This window comes from Eleutherodactylus coqui, chromosome 10 (assembly GCF_035609145.1).
Source record: "Eleutherodactylus coqui strain aEleCoq1 chromosome 10, aEleCoq1.hap1, whole genome shotgun sequence".
Classification (NCBI taxonomy): Eukaryota; Metazoa; Chordata; class Amphibia; order Anura; family Eleutherodactylidae; genus Eleutherodactylus; species Eleutherodactylus coqui.
Genome location: NC_089846.1, coordinates 20,277,059 through 20,293,689, shown reverse-complemented (window position 1 = coordinate 20,293,689; position 16,631 = coordinate 20,277,059). Strand labels below are relative to the sequence as shown.

Here is a 16,631-nt window from a genome sequence, read left to right as displayed (position 1 = left end):
CAGCAGAATTTAACGTTTTGACTGCTGGAGACTAAGAGATTCATTTGCGGCATGGTGAAACTCCAAAGTGCGGCTCCATTGGGGTAGATTGTAGGAGATTAGACAAGTATGGCCGACCATTGTTTTAGAATACGTGCTGAATATTAGTAACTTTAAGGGGTAGTTGGATGACCATTGCTCTCCGAGCATTCTTCATTTCTATGGGTTCGCTGGGAAAATGTGCTTTTCTAGTACATATTAGATTATGGGGAGATTGCGGCAAACATGTTGCAATCCTCCCAGAAAAAACGAATACATTTTGTTCCCTTCAATCCCTGCTCCCCGTGGGCTCACAATCTAATTTCCTTACCTCCAGACATTCGCATATATACAGACTAGCGCCAATTTCATGGGAAGCCAATTAACCTACCAGTAATTGAGGAAGCAGGACAACTCTTCGTAATGAACTCCAATGCCATCTTTCTGCTTGGCTCCCGCTACAATAAAACGCTTCTTCTGTACTTCCGACCAATCATTAAGTAGGGTGACTTTTGCAAGGAGCTTGCGCCCTAATTTTACGTCGGAGAGTATAAGACATGTAACCTAAAATGAGAAGTGCGATATATTGTATAGAGGTGATGGGAAGTGAACTGGAAAGCTATATATATATATATATATATATATATATATGGAGCACATGTGCTGGTGACTATATTCTATTGTTCCCTGTTATCAGCCATTTCACTTGGAAGAAGCTAACTGTAATGTGCTTCAATAAATCAGTCCCGAAATACCCCAGCCCCCCCAGGATCACTACATTATATTACACCTGAGTGATATTATCGGATTGTTACCACCGTTTCACTGTTTTTAATTGAGTCGGCCTTTAAGAAGTAGAAAAGAGACATCAGAAAAGTTTTATCACCATGGTTACCAGACTCCTTTCAGTACATAACAAAAAAAAAAAGTGAAAGCGCGATACACCATTGTTAAAGGTATATTTGTCTCTTTAAAAACTTACAGTATCTGCCCCCCCCTTCCCCCCCTCCCTTGCCGGCATGATACACGGCACTTCCCTGTCTGCGTCGGGATCAGTTGCCGGTGATGTTTTGTTCTGATGATCTTTCCACCATGCTCCCTGTTAGTCGTCGCTGGCGAGATGAAATGAGTCAGTGCTGAGCCGATGAGTGTTAACATAAGTTGCAAATCCACAACATATTGCATGTGTGAGGCGTAATAACGAGACGGAACGATTTAGAGGCTTTTTGTGTGAACTTGGGCTTTCGACTGTGTTCCATGCCAGCACACATAATAATTCTCCATCTGCTCTGCGTAAGTTTGCAGCTTCAAGATTCTACTTGGGGATGTTGGGAAAAGTTGATCTTTTTGCTAAGAGGGTTTGACGAGATCGGATGGAGTCAGCCTGCGGCGTCTGCACTACTTTGGCCTGGCCGTAATGCCGGTCAGTTGGCCGAGCCGCACTTCACGTGTCACTTGTGTGTGCACTTTGCACATATGTTGGTCACGAGGACTTTTCAGGGATGTTGTAGAGGGGTCAGCAGGTTTCTTAGACCCCAGATTTGCCTTCCAGGGGAGCATACCTCAACTTGGAAAGTGCTTCTCTGTACCTCTGCCACCTTGACCCTTGTGGGGCCTTTGGAGTTAGGAATGGTCACAGCCCTTTCTTCTTCCTGCATCTCTTATAGTTCACATCGCACGTTTCACGTTTTTGCTATTTCTGTTGCACGGTCTCAGATTTTAGAAGGGCGGGGGGGCATTCTGACTGTTATGGAACTACAACTCCCAGCATCTCTTGCCGCTTGTTGGGATTCATGGTTCTTCAGTTGCTGTCGAACTGCAAGTCACAGCCTTATTTATTGCAAGACTCCTACAAGTCATACATACCCTGTTTCCCTGAAAATAAGACATACCCTGAAAATAAGACATAGCATGATTTTCCAGAATTTTTGAGGATGCTTGAAATATAAGCCCTACTCCAAAATTAAGCCCTGCTAACAGTTAATTTAAAAAGTCAATTTAAATAGTGTCCAGGCAGCTATACATGTAAAAAAGTTAAACCTTTTTGAACAAAAATTAATATAAGACACTGTCTTATTTTCGGGGAAACGCGGTAGTATAAATTCTCAACAGGACTGATAGACAATGTTGGGACTTATAGTTCTTGTAGAACCACAAACCCCAGCCTACCCATATATATGGAGAGCCACACGTCCCAGCATACATCAGCCAACCCATGTATAGTTACACTGGACAGGCATAACTGTTTCAGACTGGTGTGACACTCTCTGGTTCCATGCCCCATTTTTGCATGCTGAGACTTGTAGTTGCTCAGTCATAGAAGAACCCGCATCCCAACATACCATCTTTGGTGTGAGACCGATGGGATACTCTGCAACTTTTGGTTCCGCAAGGGTCAGCAGCCATAGGATGACCACCGTTCTCTTCTAAATCCTCTTCAAATGCCAAACTCGGCTCTGCTACATCTGTACTTGACTTGCCTGTATGTACTAGGATCTTCAGGCACATCGCATCTGTTGACACTCGTGTTAAGAGTCTCCGTTTGATCATTTGATCTGTAGTGTCATCTGACTTCTGTAGACTTTAGAACGCTCTGTTACTAAAGCAAATTAATTGCTTAATTAGACGGTAATCACTCGGAGTCTGGGATGTTGTAAATAAAATTATGTGTAGATTACTTTTCCTTAAAATCAAATTTCAGTTTTTTTACCATTCTATTTTGTATACATTTTTATGGTGTTTTATGGTTCTTTTTATCATTATTGCTGGTTAAACGATGCAACAATCACATTTTATTCTCTAATGTCAATTAGTGAGAAACTCTCTGCTCCTGGGAAAGATGTGTGACCACCAATATGGCCCCCGCCCAGCCTGTTAAGGGTCCTAAACATCATATATTCGCGGTTTTTGGTTCTTTTTTTTTTCTATGCTTTTAAAATCGCGTTTTTTTGTAGCATTTATTTGCTTTTCTGTGCGTACTGCGGAGCTGTCACCTCTGATAACTCCCCGTCTATGAGCGTGCGGCTTCTGCTCAGCAATGTATTTACGGGTGGTAATGCGACAGTGGAAGTAGCTTTAGTGTTGCTTACTTCCAATCTACTTCTTGGTATTCTGATCTCCACTCAAAACCTCAAACTATAGCGTTGTGTAGTATCCTTAGGTTAGATGGCATCTTATGCAAATTTTTTTATTTTGGTGCCACCAGCATCATAGAAAAAAAAATTATAAATACTGTACCAGAACCAAGCTCAGTACACAAATACAGCCTCAGTACCATGTTCGGTACATAGATACAATAGCAGACCAATATAAATACATACGTGCTGGCCTTACGTTAGATGGCACTCTGTGTGAAATTTATTTTGCCCCCACCCCAAACCCAATAATAAGAAAAAAAGATATCTATTGCACTAATAGGCAGTCTGCCTGTATTCTGCTTGAGCAGAAAGCAAGAAGATAGCAACATACCCATACCAGGGAATAAATACTGTACCAGGACCAAGCTCATAACATAAATAGAGCTCCAAAACCATACATACACCCCCAGAACAAAGCTGGTAACATCAATATAGCCCCAGAACAATGCTCTGTAAATACAACCCCAGAAACAAGCTTTGTACATAAATACAGTACCAGACCTAGCTCATGAGAAATGCAGCCGTAGAAACAAGCTGATAACATAAATAGAGCTCCAAAACCAAGCTGATAACATAAATACAGCCCCAGAACAATGCTCTGTAAAAAAAATGTATAGCCACACAACCAAGCTCTATAAATACAACCCCAGAAGCAAGCTTTGTCCAAAAATTCAATACCAGACCTAGCTCATGACATAAATGCAGCCCCAGAAACAAGCTACTAACAGAAATACGGCCCCAGAACCAAGCTCATATCAAAAATACAGCACCAGACCAGACCAGAGTTCAAAATATAAATACAGCTTCAGTACCAAATCCCTTAAGTACAGCCCAAACCAAGCTCAATACATAAGTTCAATGCCAAAACCAAGCTTAGAACATAAATAGAACTCCAGAACCAAGCTCATAACATCAGTACAGCCCCAGAACTGAGCTCATAACCTAAATTTTTTGCAAGCTTAGTACATAGATACAATAACATAACCAAACACATAATGTAAACACTGTAGCAGATCTAAACAATTGTGTTATGGAGGTGCCGATGTGCTTCAGAGGGGAGGAGATAGAGCCAGGCAGAGGAATACTCGTGTAGCTCCACAAGATGCTGCTACATGGAGGAAGATCACCAACTGGCTAGTCTGACCTAAAGTGGTCAATCGCCCCCAGCCTACATCTGCCCACTGTCCTACAAGCTGGTGACTGGCACCTTCTGCAACTGCATCAGGCTGCCCATGCCCGCCAACATTCACTTGCTTTTTGTCTTGTCATGGGATCTGGAGATTTGCATGGCCTGGTGGTCCCTGGTTCTTTCACTTAGTAAGAAACCATCTCTGGTCCCCACCAATTCTCTCGAGTGAGAGGTCCCTGTCAAACAACGATGATCTAGTTCCTGTACCCATGTAACATGTAAGTGTGATATGAGTTGGCCCTTCCAGTTTGTCAGGTTCTGATATAATACTGCGACCCAGCCAAAAAATGCTCTATAGAGTCCAGCAGAAAACAGTCCTATATGAAGTCATCAGGAATATTGTTCCTGGTGGGCCTGAGCTCAGAGTGTTAAGGCAGCAGAAATACAGTCCTAAGCTCTCGCTCACGACCCGAATGTTGCGAATTCAATCCCTGCTTGGTTCAGGTAGCCGTCTCAAGGTCGTCCAAACCTTCCATCCTTCCGAGGTCTGTAAAATGAGTTGGTGGGGGGTAATAAATAAATTACTTGAAAGCGCTGCGGAATACGTTGGCGCTATACAAATAACAAGATACATTTTATATCAGATGTTGGTTCTTATTGTGAACTTTTTTTTTTTTTCCAAAAAGTTTGCCTTTTTTAATCTTTTTGATTTGTTTAGTTTAGATCCTAATTTTTTGTTGTTGTTTCCTGTCTTTACAGATGTGAACTGTCTCAGACACGATTTTGTTGAATGTCTCTGTAAGCAAAATCCCAGCCATGTCACAGATGTTACACATTGAAATACCCAATTTCGGGAACACTGTCTTGGGTTGCCTGAATGAGCAGAGGCTCATGGGACTGTACTGCGATGTCTCCATAGTCGTGAAAGGTCAAGCGTTCAAGGCACACCGCGCCGTGCTTGCAGCAAGCAGCCTGTACTTTAGAGATTTATTCAGCGGGAACAGCAAAAGTGCTTTCGAATTGCCTGCCACCGTGCCCCCAGCATGCTTTCAACAGATCCTCTCCTTTTGCTACACTGGAAAGCTAACTATGGCTGCCAGCGAACAGCTCGTGGTCATGTACACAGCAGGGTTTCTTCAGATCCAGCACATTGTAGAGCGAGGTACAGACTTGATGTTCAAGGTCAGCTCCCCCCATTGTGACTCTCAGACTACTATGATCGAAGAGGCCAGTTCAGAACCGCAAAGCCCCTGTAACCAGACGCAGGCCGCGACGGTGCCCTACGTCATGTCCCCTTCCATGCCCATCCCTCTTTTAACCAGAGTCAAAAACGAAAGTCTGGAGGTTCAACCAATTGCCATGCCCAATTTGCCAGGCAAAAAGCCGGCAGAGACACAAAACAGAGACAATTCTGCCATGAGCGTTACAGGAGCTGCTCCACCAAAACTACCCCGAGTATCCTACTATGGCATGTCTAGCTTAGCGGCACTCTTTCCCAATGTACAGCAAGTACCTTACTCTCAAGGGGAGCGCACAAGCCCGAGTGCAAGCAGCATTCCTACCACCGACAGCCCTACGTCCTACCACAATGAAGAAGATGAAGAGGATGACGAGGCCTACGACACCATGGTGGAGGAGCATTATGGACAGATGTACATTAAATCTACAGGTGGCTACACAGGTACTCCAGCTTTCTAAATCTTTCTTGTTCTTGGTAGCTTATTCTATTTACGTATTTCATGATGGAGTACTTTATACCAGCTGAGACTTTACCGTCAGGTTGTGGTCAACTACCATAAGTATGTGTTTGGGTCCGTTGTCATTGACGAGTCACAGGACAATTGAGGTGTACGATAGCCAGTAACCATTGAATTCTGTTAATTAGTCCGCTAGGGTCCAGCGGTATCAACTAGGCGTAAAGTAAAGTAACTGGATCTGCCAGAATAAAAATCTTACATTCCGAGAACTTGAGAAAAAAACAAAACCATAACCTATAGAACTAACGGGACCATAATGTACTTGGCAGTGATGGAACAGCAGAGGATGAGTGTGTTGATCTTGTGCAGGCAGTGACCTGTCCACTTCAGGTGGACCAGGTAGAAGGATGTGTTGGAGATTACAGACATGTACCGGAGGGTATTGCGGAGCTGCCGATTATTTCAGGAGACGAGGGTGCTGATTTTGTAGGAGGCAATGACCTGTTTAGAGACTTGGTGAGAATAGGACTTTGTGACGGAATGAGGAACAACTGCAAGCCTTAGGGTATGGTTCCACATCATATAATCTGTACGAAATCCTGACTACCGGTGGGGGTTGAAGGCTGGAGGAATTTGCCGGTGATATTGCCCTTTCACTGGTAAAATCCTCCAGCCATTGTTACTTCCTGATCTGTAGAGAAACCTTTGCAGCAGTCAATTCACTAACCTCCCAAGCAGGAAATCTGCACCAAAATCCGCATCAATATCTGCACTATTATATACTTTGGAAATCTGGCAACACTAAAGGGGATCCAAAATAGAGAGATAAGGGCAGCAAACTTTGGTGCAGTATAAAAAGTTTCTTTTTATTCCTCTACGACATTAAGAACAACCAACAACGTTTCAACCCATGCAGGGTCCTTGTCACAACTGAATGGGTTGAAACGTTGTTGGTTGTTCTTAATGTCGTAGAGGAATAAAAAGAAACTTTTTATACTGCACCAAAGTTTGCTGCCCTTATCTCTCTGTGAGGACGGCTGGTTCACTGTTCTTTGGGCGCTGCATCTTTTCTCTACCTCACTGAGAAAGGTATGTGCTGCTGAACACTTGACTTTTGGTTACACTAATGGGGTTGTCTAGTTGCCAAACAATTTAAAAAAAAAAAAACTTACCCATTCCAACAGCACCATGAACTAAGTTTTTTTGTTTTTTTTTATATGCTCCCGCCATCCAGCGCGGCACAAAAATTTGACTCTTCTTAGAGTACCATGCGTGTGCTCTCCCATACAAGTCTATAGGGGAGCATGCACACAAGACTCTGGAAAGAGTCAGATTTTTGTGCCGTGCGCCGACCTGCAGCGAGTGACAGCTCAGGATCGGGGGAGCCGGTGAGTATAAAAAATACATCGCCCGACTCCCTGTCATGTCCCCTAATAGAACCATAACTTAGTTTATGGTGTCGTGGGGATGGAGTAGGTTAAAATAACAAAAGCTGCAGTACTTACCTGTCCTCTTCCCCAGCCATCCACCGCTGCAGCCCTGCAGTCCTCCAGGTCTGTTCTTAGGAACGACTACCACTTAGTGGCTGTGTTCGGGTACCGTTCTGCTTAGCTTCAGGCTCCCAGCATCTGAGCAGCGATGCCGGGAGAACGACACATGACCATTGCAGTCTCTGATTGGCTGCAGTGGTCAGGCGGCAGCCGTTCCTAAAGAAAGACTAGGAAGATCATAGAGCGGCAGCACTGGATTGCTGGGGAAGAGGACAGGTAAGTACTGCTGGTTTGGTTATTTTAACACATTTGCAGCTATACTTGAAAAAGGATTAAAAATCAACCGGCAGCAAGACAACCGCTTTAAAACCTCCTCAGGCTCCCCATGGGCATACGATGTTGAGTGGACTTGCCCAAACTGGCAAATGATTGGTCAAATGTGGCCGTCCATACTATACATTTTTTATTCTCAGCTGACCACAACCAAAAAATTCCAGCTTGACAATCACATTTTGGGGATTGGTGGGGGTCCCAGCAGTGAGACCCTCACTGATCAGCAAGTTTTATCCCCTATCCTGTGGAAGGATGGACAACTTGTAATTCTTGTACATCCCCTTTAAGGGCTCATTCACACGGGCGTATGTTCACCGCGTATATCACGGTGGATAGAGTCAATGAAGGTAAAAGGCTTTTCACATTTGCGTTCAGTAACTGCGTATGTAAGGAAATCGCATCATGCCCTTATTTTATCAAGTAGTACGCACGTAAGCCCTTCTGTTTTCTAAGGGGGCGTATGATTCGCCAACACAAGTACTGCGTTTTTCACGCATGTTGCTAGGAAACATGCTAATGAATAAAAAAAAATAACACTAAGAACATCATTTTAGGTTTTTCTCCCTTCTTGCGTTTTTTTTTCTTTGCACTCATAACATATACGGGTATACGCGCGCAAAAACACACGCAAAGGATACGCAATTCCAACACTGCAATGTTTACACAGCGTTTCTGCCTCTGTAACTCCAATACCAGTCATTGTTACAAGGCTTGTATAAAGAGTCTAACATTGATTTACAGGAATGCTGCGTTCCAATAGGTGGCGCTGCAGAGGTATTGTTCCATCTCCCTTATTTGCATATTACCCAGAGGAGCATGCATGGCCTTATTAGTCTCCTCACTCACTGCTCTCCCTAAGGAGAAAACATAGCGTTCCTGACTCTGTAACTAAAACACAGTAACAATGTAAGAGATGTATTTCCCAATCTGTCCTGTGAGTTACCAACCCAAGGGCAACCACTCTATTCCCCCATGACGATCACTCCATTGCCATCATGATGTTGGCTAGTGTGGTTAACTGGAGCTTGGCCTCCATAGCAAAAATCGAAATGAGGCCCATGTCCTTTTACACATAGACTTGCATGGCAACAGGGACATTTGCAGGACCTCTCTGTACGCAGGAGGCGGATGCCAGCCAAACCTAATTTTACAAGGATCTCTTTTTCGATCTTCCGCATAATCCGCGAGACATCGAACAATGGGAGGCTTTTAAAGTAGAAATACTCATGGAGAATATAACTTTGAGGGTCACAATTTAGCATTTAGTCCCTTTTTAAATTTGCATAAGGACCTGGAAAATCCCAAATTATAGTCTTAAAATGTAGAGCTATATGTTGGACCATCAACAATCGCCAAAACCATTAGATGGTGGATTAAAGGAATTAAGTGTAGTATTGTTAAGTGTCTCTGTTGCTGGAGACATCGGGAATGACCTCTTGAAGAGTAAAGTGGAGGTAGACATGGTGGTCAGGTGAAGATTTGGATATGGTGGACCGGAAGCAGTAGCATGCATAGAAGAGATAGGGCCCCATAGCAGAAACGGTTGGCCAATTTTGCCACCCAAGACAGGAGGCCTGGTTTTGTTCCCCATTCCATGCCCTTAAAAATGACCCTTGTGCCAGTTCTCCACCTCCTAACGATGCAGTTCCTCTTTGAAGGAAAGTCTTACATGTGTTCTCACTGCCCAGCAGCAAATACAATGGTGCAATCAAAGTTAGGCCCCTGTCTCCAAAGGCCCCATAGCAATCTCATGGTCCACCTCTGTTACGTACGCCAGTAATTGGAATATTTGAGATTACGGTGTTGCAGGACATCCTCTACCACCTACCAAGCCTGAGACAGAGCTTCTCAATATGGATTGGTCAGTGCATTGGGTAGATCATGGATTCGTGATGGAACCTGTATTTATAGGCTTCCAAGATATATTCGCAAACTGGTAAATGAGTGTCACATCCATGAGTAGGTGGCGAACTACTTATGACTCTAATTAACTGAACCGAAGTTGAGTTCCTTCATAGACTCTCCATTATTAGGTTGACTTCAAGCAGTTGGTCAATGGACCATCAGATGTTTCCTCTCACTCCTCCTCGGTAAAAAAAAAACTTGCTCCTAGGTATATATCTAGGCAGGAGAAAATATTGAACGGGAACATTTTGTTTATGCAGTAAAATATCGAACGAGGGAGGAGGATGGAAGATGTTAGGAAGTATAGATCTGCTGCACTGATAGTCCGCAGACAAGTACCCGAGCAAGAACCCATCTTCCAGCCTCCGATCAATCATTATGCTACGCCTTCAGGTCTTCTCTACATAGGACATTGATGGATTTCTGATTTTAAAGGGTTAATCCTGGGTGTGTTGCCCCCACCCAGCCCTCCTGTACTCTGCCTGCTGATTAGACTGCCTTGTGGGATTAGTACGACTTTCATTTCCTTCCTTCCTTCCTATGATAATGCAATTTTATAACTTCCATTAAACAGATGTTCTCACAAGTGAATGTATCAGGTGGATGTTACTAAACCGGCAGCGAGAGAGACCGAAGTTTACAGGTGCCTGAGGAGAGGGTTAGGAGGGTTCTTGATGTTGCAACGACTTTTTAAAGGGACAGTACTCCTAATTTCGACACCAATTAGATGTGTCATCTAATGTGTTCTAATTCTGTTGTCTTATTAACAATGTATCAGATTATGGATGATCCCATAAAGAGGGAAGGCAGCGTACATGAATATAGGTGGTCCGTCGGTCTGATTATACTAGGACCTAGGAGAATATTTGGTGGGAGAGGTCTGAGACCACCGATGCAGCAGTCTCATGGCTAGTTTTTCTTTTGTCCCCTACTGATTCATTAGCGATAACTTCCTGCTTATGGGGGCTATAGTGTTATTCTTCTCAAGACCTTATACTCCATCTGTACTATAGATTCTTGGGGTTAGAAGTGCCATAAATGGGTCCTTCCAGTCTACTGAACTAAACCGTGTGTTGCCGAGTCTGGATTCGATTGTAGCAGACCCTCAGCTATGAGAAGTATTAGGTTTTAACCCCTTCCCACCCCGAGATGTAAATGTACATTCTGGTTGGGAAGGGGTTTGCATGAATGGGCATAAACTTACATTCTATGAATGTTGCAGACTCTCAGAAACTGAGCCAGCGCCACCTGCAGTGGGAGCCAGCCGTGACTGCCTGCAGGCCTACCGCTACAACAGCGGGGATCGGTGATATATTAGTCCGATCACAGCTTTGCAGGTTCAAGTCCCCTACAGGGCCAGAATAAATGTAGAATAAAAAATAAAAAAAAAACGTAAAAAATTGTAGCATCAAAAAAAAGGTTTTTGCGCACTTTCCCCTCTTTGTTTAAAAAAAATTTAAAAACCCACGTGTTTGTATCGGCCCATTGATTTTTTTTTTTTTCTCCCAGTCCTCCAAAGAAAAGTAAATAACAGTTATATACTACATTATCCACTCCCAAAAGTAGTACCCGTAAAAATACAGCTTACCATACAAAAAAACAAGCCTTTGTATGGATGGAAAACTAAAGTTTCGGCTTTTGAAAAGTGAAGGTGAGAATCCCCCAAAAATTGTCACATCGTCAGGACTAAAGTAGACCATGTCACTAAGGGGTTAAAGGGGTTCTCCAGGACCCTTAGTATTGATGACCTTTCCACAGGATAGGTCATCAATAGTTGATCAGCAGGGGTCCGCCACTCGGGATCCCCAGCACTGCTGTCAATAAGGACAGTGGTGGAAGTGATTAACACACCGCAGCTACTTGGTTTGGTACTACAGGCACACCTCCCACTGAGTTTAATGGGAAATGTGCCTGCAATACAGAAAGTGTGATCGACTTTCAGCACTGACCCCTCTGACAGCTGATTGGTGGGGAACCAGAGTGTCGGTCATTGATAGCAAAAGTTTTTGAGCCCCTTTTAGTTTCTTAATGCAAAAAAAAAGAATGGTTTCATTCACTGAAAGCAAGCAGATGTATTAGAAATGAGACAATCAGACACAAAGTATGTTAGAAGGTTGCAGAACTTTAATTTTCATAGAACTGGAAGTGTTAGGAACGTGATGATCCTGAGGTCTCGTAGCACAGGGGTGTTTCTGATTGACATGTCCTAAAAGTTTTTTGCCTTTGCCGTGACCCGTGAGATTGCTCCTGGGAACCCCTGCTGGCTCACAGAAGCTTGATGTAGAGCAAGTATAGCATACATGGCCTGACGATTAGGCACAAACCTCCTCAACATTCTTTTGCGCAGTCATTGGGCTGTGTATAAGGGCCAACAACCCAGTAACAAACAAACTAAGACTCATTCGTCGGCTCCTCGTGGCCTTTTTAAAAGGCCTAAAAATACTTGCTTCAATAAGGCCCGCGTATTAAACTGAACTATAATCTCCCCTCCGCCGACCAGGATCCGGCGCTGCAGCCCCGCTGTGGTCCCAGTATTTGTTGCAACAGGTGATGTCACAGGAAATCAGGGGGACCACTGCAGCCAATCAGAGGCTGCAGCGTCACGCTTCTAAACTCCTGGCACCACGACGCTCAGGATGTGAGCGCTGATGCCAGGAGAACAAGGGGTGTTGCTGCAGTCTAAGTAAAAAAAAAATTGTGGCATGCCCTATTTAATTTTGCATGTTAATGTGTTGGGTTCAGCATATCTGGCAGCACACGGACGGGGTATCTGAGGGCTGTGCCTGAGAAACTCGCAGCGCAACTTTTGAGATGCCCGTGTGCATGTACTCTTTTGAGGGCTCTTGAAGGGTGTGTTAATTGGATGCTGCACATTATTGGGGCACTATGTGGTATTATGTGTGCTGTATGACGGTGTTGGCTTTTCACTATATGGTGGTATTATGGGCATGTTAAGTGAATGCTGCCTATTATTTGCACAGTATATGGCGGGATTACTAGATGTGGGTTGTGTATATTGAAGTATACTTTTGGCATTACATGACAGTATTACAAGGTCTAAAAGTTGGAGAAAAACTGTCTAAAATGACAAGTGAGGATGGGAGGGGGTAATCTGCTTGCTGCTTAGGGTCCCATGTTATAATTCTGGCCCTGCTGGCCCATATCTTGTTTGTGTGTTTTCCTGTCCTATCGTCTGAACTTTTAGGCCAATGCTTTTCGGGAAAACTCAGGGCATCACAATACCTTGGGCTCAAAGTTGACCATGACGTGCTGACTTTTTTTTCCGGGGTCTGTGGCCATCACATGTGCTAAACTCAAGACCCGCTGGCCAAATCCAGCCTGCCTGTCATTTTATATGGACCGCAGTGAGGTCCAGACGCAGAAGGATTTACAGTTGGTGCCACAGCTCTGCCAGCACTACCCGGCACCCTCACCATCCTCCAAGGTAGAAGGCTAAAGAGGTGGGAGGCGAGAAACCCCATCCGAGAGCTCCACAGCCATGTAAGGAGTAGTTACATTTCGGGCTCATTCTCACGAGCGGATGCAGCTTCAACCCGTGCAATATACTGCGTATTCCTAATCAAAGCTGTTCGTATTCATTGCGTATTTAGACTTTCTTACTTTTTTGGGTGGGCATATTCATATTTATGTGCGGAAACCCCCCCCCCCCAAAAAAAACCTCAAGAAGGTCCCGTAGTTTTATCCTGCCTTCATTTGTAAATATATGTTGAATACACATGCGTAGTCAGGCGATCCCATTGCCTTTCGGTCTGTACTGCGGACCAAAAGTAGGACATGCTGCGTTTTTGTTTGTCTTTCATGTGCATGAAATACATGCGTGAAAAACACATGCGTGAATACCCCAATGCAAATCAATGGGCTGTCCGTATTATGTACGTTAAAAAAACACGCTTGTAATACGCAGGGCGAATGGGCCTTATAGACGGCCACCATAATGCTGATGTGGCCCTCGGCGTGGGTGCGTCGGACACCCCTGTCTAGACTGTTCGGGAGAGGTCTCTGAATAAACCTGCGGTTTGGAGAAGCGTAGACGACGGGTGATGGTGACGGAGGCGTCCTTGGAGCAGCTGAGCTGTGTTTGCTGTACCCAGCACTAACGGCGTGTGTTGTTTGTACATAACACAGGTAGGGATTGTGGCGATTTCCCCGTAATACTCCGCTGTTTGCTGGGATTCGTCGCAGTAGCAGCTTTTAATCTCCTCGCCTCTGCTATACAATAAACACTAAGCTTTCCTCCTGCTCCCGCTACTATTTACTCTGGAGTTGGCCCGGCCTTTACACAACGGTATTCAACACCAGCAACGGCTCTGTGTGTCTAGACAGGCAGCAAAGTGCTCTAATTATGGTCCCCGGCCAGCGACATCCGTTACTGTTTACGTACTGTGGCTCTATCCCTATTCTTTATTGGAATATCTAGGCTACAAATGTAGCAGAGGGGAGTTTGCAATATGGCAACATACATGCAGATGTAGCGAATGTTAACGCGTTACAATAACGTACCTGCAATGCTGTAAATTAGGTTCTCGAGACACAGCGGTCATGTTAAGGATTGCTACATCTGTAGGCTGCTACAGGCAAATTCGGCTCTGCTGCATCTATAAGGAAAAACTACGGTTGCAGAGTACAGATTTTGCAGATGTCGACGGGTTCAGATGCAGAGGGCGATCGGAGGAGCTCACCGACTTGTGTCGCGTTGGTGTCCCCAGCGTGGCTGGTTAGGGGTCCGCAGCGACCGCAGGAACGCTTGTTGTACATTTGCCTTTTTGTGTTCAGCATTGCTTTGACTTCATTTTGGGTTTGGCGCACGTTCGGATTTGGGGTTATTTATAGTCTTTTCTGTTCACGTCTAAGGGAGCTTTTAAACGGAGAGCGAGGAATCGTGCGCCCAAGCGAACAACAAACGCGGTTCGCTCGGGCGGTCAGTTTAAACACACAGATAATTGTTTGTTTAGTTGTTAACACGAACGTTTAGTTCGCTGTTCCGATAATTGAGAACGACTGAGCGAGCGCGGTTTAAACCGAACAATTAGCGAACGAGCCGACGATGATATTCATGTTGGAATAACATAAGCGAGCAAATTATCATTCGTCGGTTAATCGCGCCCGCGTTTACACGGAACGATTATCGGTCCCATTCGAAGATCCAGCGATAATGATTTCGTGTAAAAGCACCCTAAAGCCAATTTCAGAACGCCGATCGTTTCCAGAGAGCAATGCATTGTGGGAGTGCCGATTACAGTGAATTCAGGCCTGCGTTTTACTTTCCGTTTTTTGCTTTTTAAATGAAACTGATTAAAAAGGAACCGAATGGAAACCGTAGATTTAGTGTCCCCCCCCCCCCCCCCCCCCCACTTTTTTTTTAAGGAATCCGGTATACAAATCTGTAAAATACCTAAATAATAAAATAACCATTTTTGTTAGTTTTGTTTCTGTTTCATTCCATTTCCATCCGTTTTTGACGACGTTTCGCCCGCTCGGTCTTCCCTTCTGCAGCGGCTTGTTTCAAAACAGATCCGTTAAACAGACAGCAAAAACAGAACCAAACTGAAAGTCTTCCCTTCGGTTCCGTCACCCATTGACTAGAATTTTAAAAAATGGGAGGCTACTTTCTGTTTGTTCTGTTTTTTGGGGGTTTTTTTGTCTGCGCTATTTTTTCAATTGCGAAGGAAAACAGACGAGACGGAATCGAACTGAGCGGAGGCTTAGAAGATCCCACTGATGTTCAATGGGAAGTAGGACACTTTTTCTGTTTTGCTGCTCTTGTGACGGAACTGCAGAACGGAAAGCAAAACCGCTGATTTTAATGCGCCCGTACAATCTCAGCAGAAGTCCAGATGAGGTGGATACACGTTTTAAACATCACTTCATGCTATGGATTCTCACTGCAGACTTCATCGCTTTCAGGCCTGTAGGCTGGATAGGCCTTAAAACCTTAAAAGGCCAACTGGCGAAAATATATTTTTCCATCCCTACCCACTCACCTGATTGCCCATCACACTCTAAAGGTCCCCTCTGTGCATTGCAGCTACTTCCATGCAGTGCAGCCTCCTGTCTGATGCTTATCAGGCACCACATTGATGGTGAGATTTTTTTTTACTTTCAGTTTTACATGTATCCCATGATGCATCATCACAGCATTAGCTGAAGCTATACCATTCCTGAAAGTTTAATGCTCATTACCCTCTATATAAACTACAGAACATAAGTATATTGTTAGGAGGGTGAGCTGTGATCTCCTCTATTATACCTGTGTGATCATCATCAGTGACTGTGATGAAAGAGTCTATATCCCCCTCTAAGCTGCTTCTGTTTTAGGGTCTATGTAACAGCATCACACAAACTGAGAATGTGACTAGTTTCAGACATCCTAACCCCAAGTAGATCTGAAATGGTCATAATTGAGATCACATGACCATCGGAGGAGAAAGTGGTAACTAACCAAGGTAACACTAGCCAACTTATATATATATACTGGGGGATAGCCACATAATGAATTAAAAAGATAACCAGAGTGGCCCTTCTTAAAGAGTATATAAAGGTAAATCCCTCCGTTCCTCCTCTATTGGGTGTCTATTGGGTATCCCAGACCAGTGCCACCCATGGGAGGAAAACGGCACTACGGGAATGACGGTGGTGCAAATAGTTTGTAATTTTTAGGTATATCTAGAATATAAATTGAATTTGTAAAATTTGGGGAAAGTCCATCAAAAACTTCCCAAAATGTGTGACAACATTGGAGTGAACTCAACTGGCCCAATGGCAATCGTCTCTGTTCTAGGTCATTAGAGCGGGCCTTGATCGCAACGACGATTATCTTATACAGAGATGCATCCCGCTATAACTCGTCAACCGTCTATGTAACGGTGTGCATGAAGGGAAGAGTTCCTCTAAACCACCGGCG

At 44.2% G+C, this 16,631-nt stretch overlaps 1 protein-coding gene across 2 annotated transcripts in view; it reads left to right on the top strand.

Annotated features, from left to right (window-relative positions):
- NACC2 (NACC family member 2) overlaps window positions 1-16,631 on the top strand; it is a 66,746-nt gene that overhangs the window by 13,195 nt on the left and 36,920 nt on the right. For both annotated transcript variants that reach the window (XM_066580502.1, XM_066580503.1), the window contains one exon: window positions 5,044-5,965. In XM_066580502.1, the coding sequence (XP_066436599.1) occupies window positions 5,101-5,965 (865 nt within the window). In that variant the 5' untranslated portion in view covers window positions 5,044-5,100. The remainder of the gene's footprint in view (window positions 1-5,043; window positions 5,966-16,631) is intronic.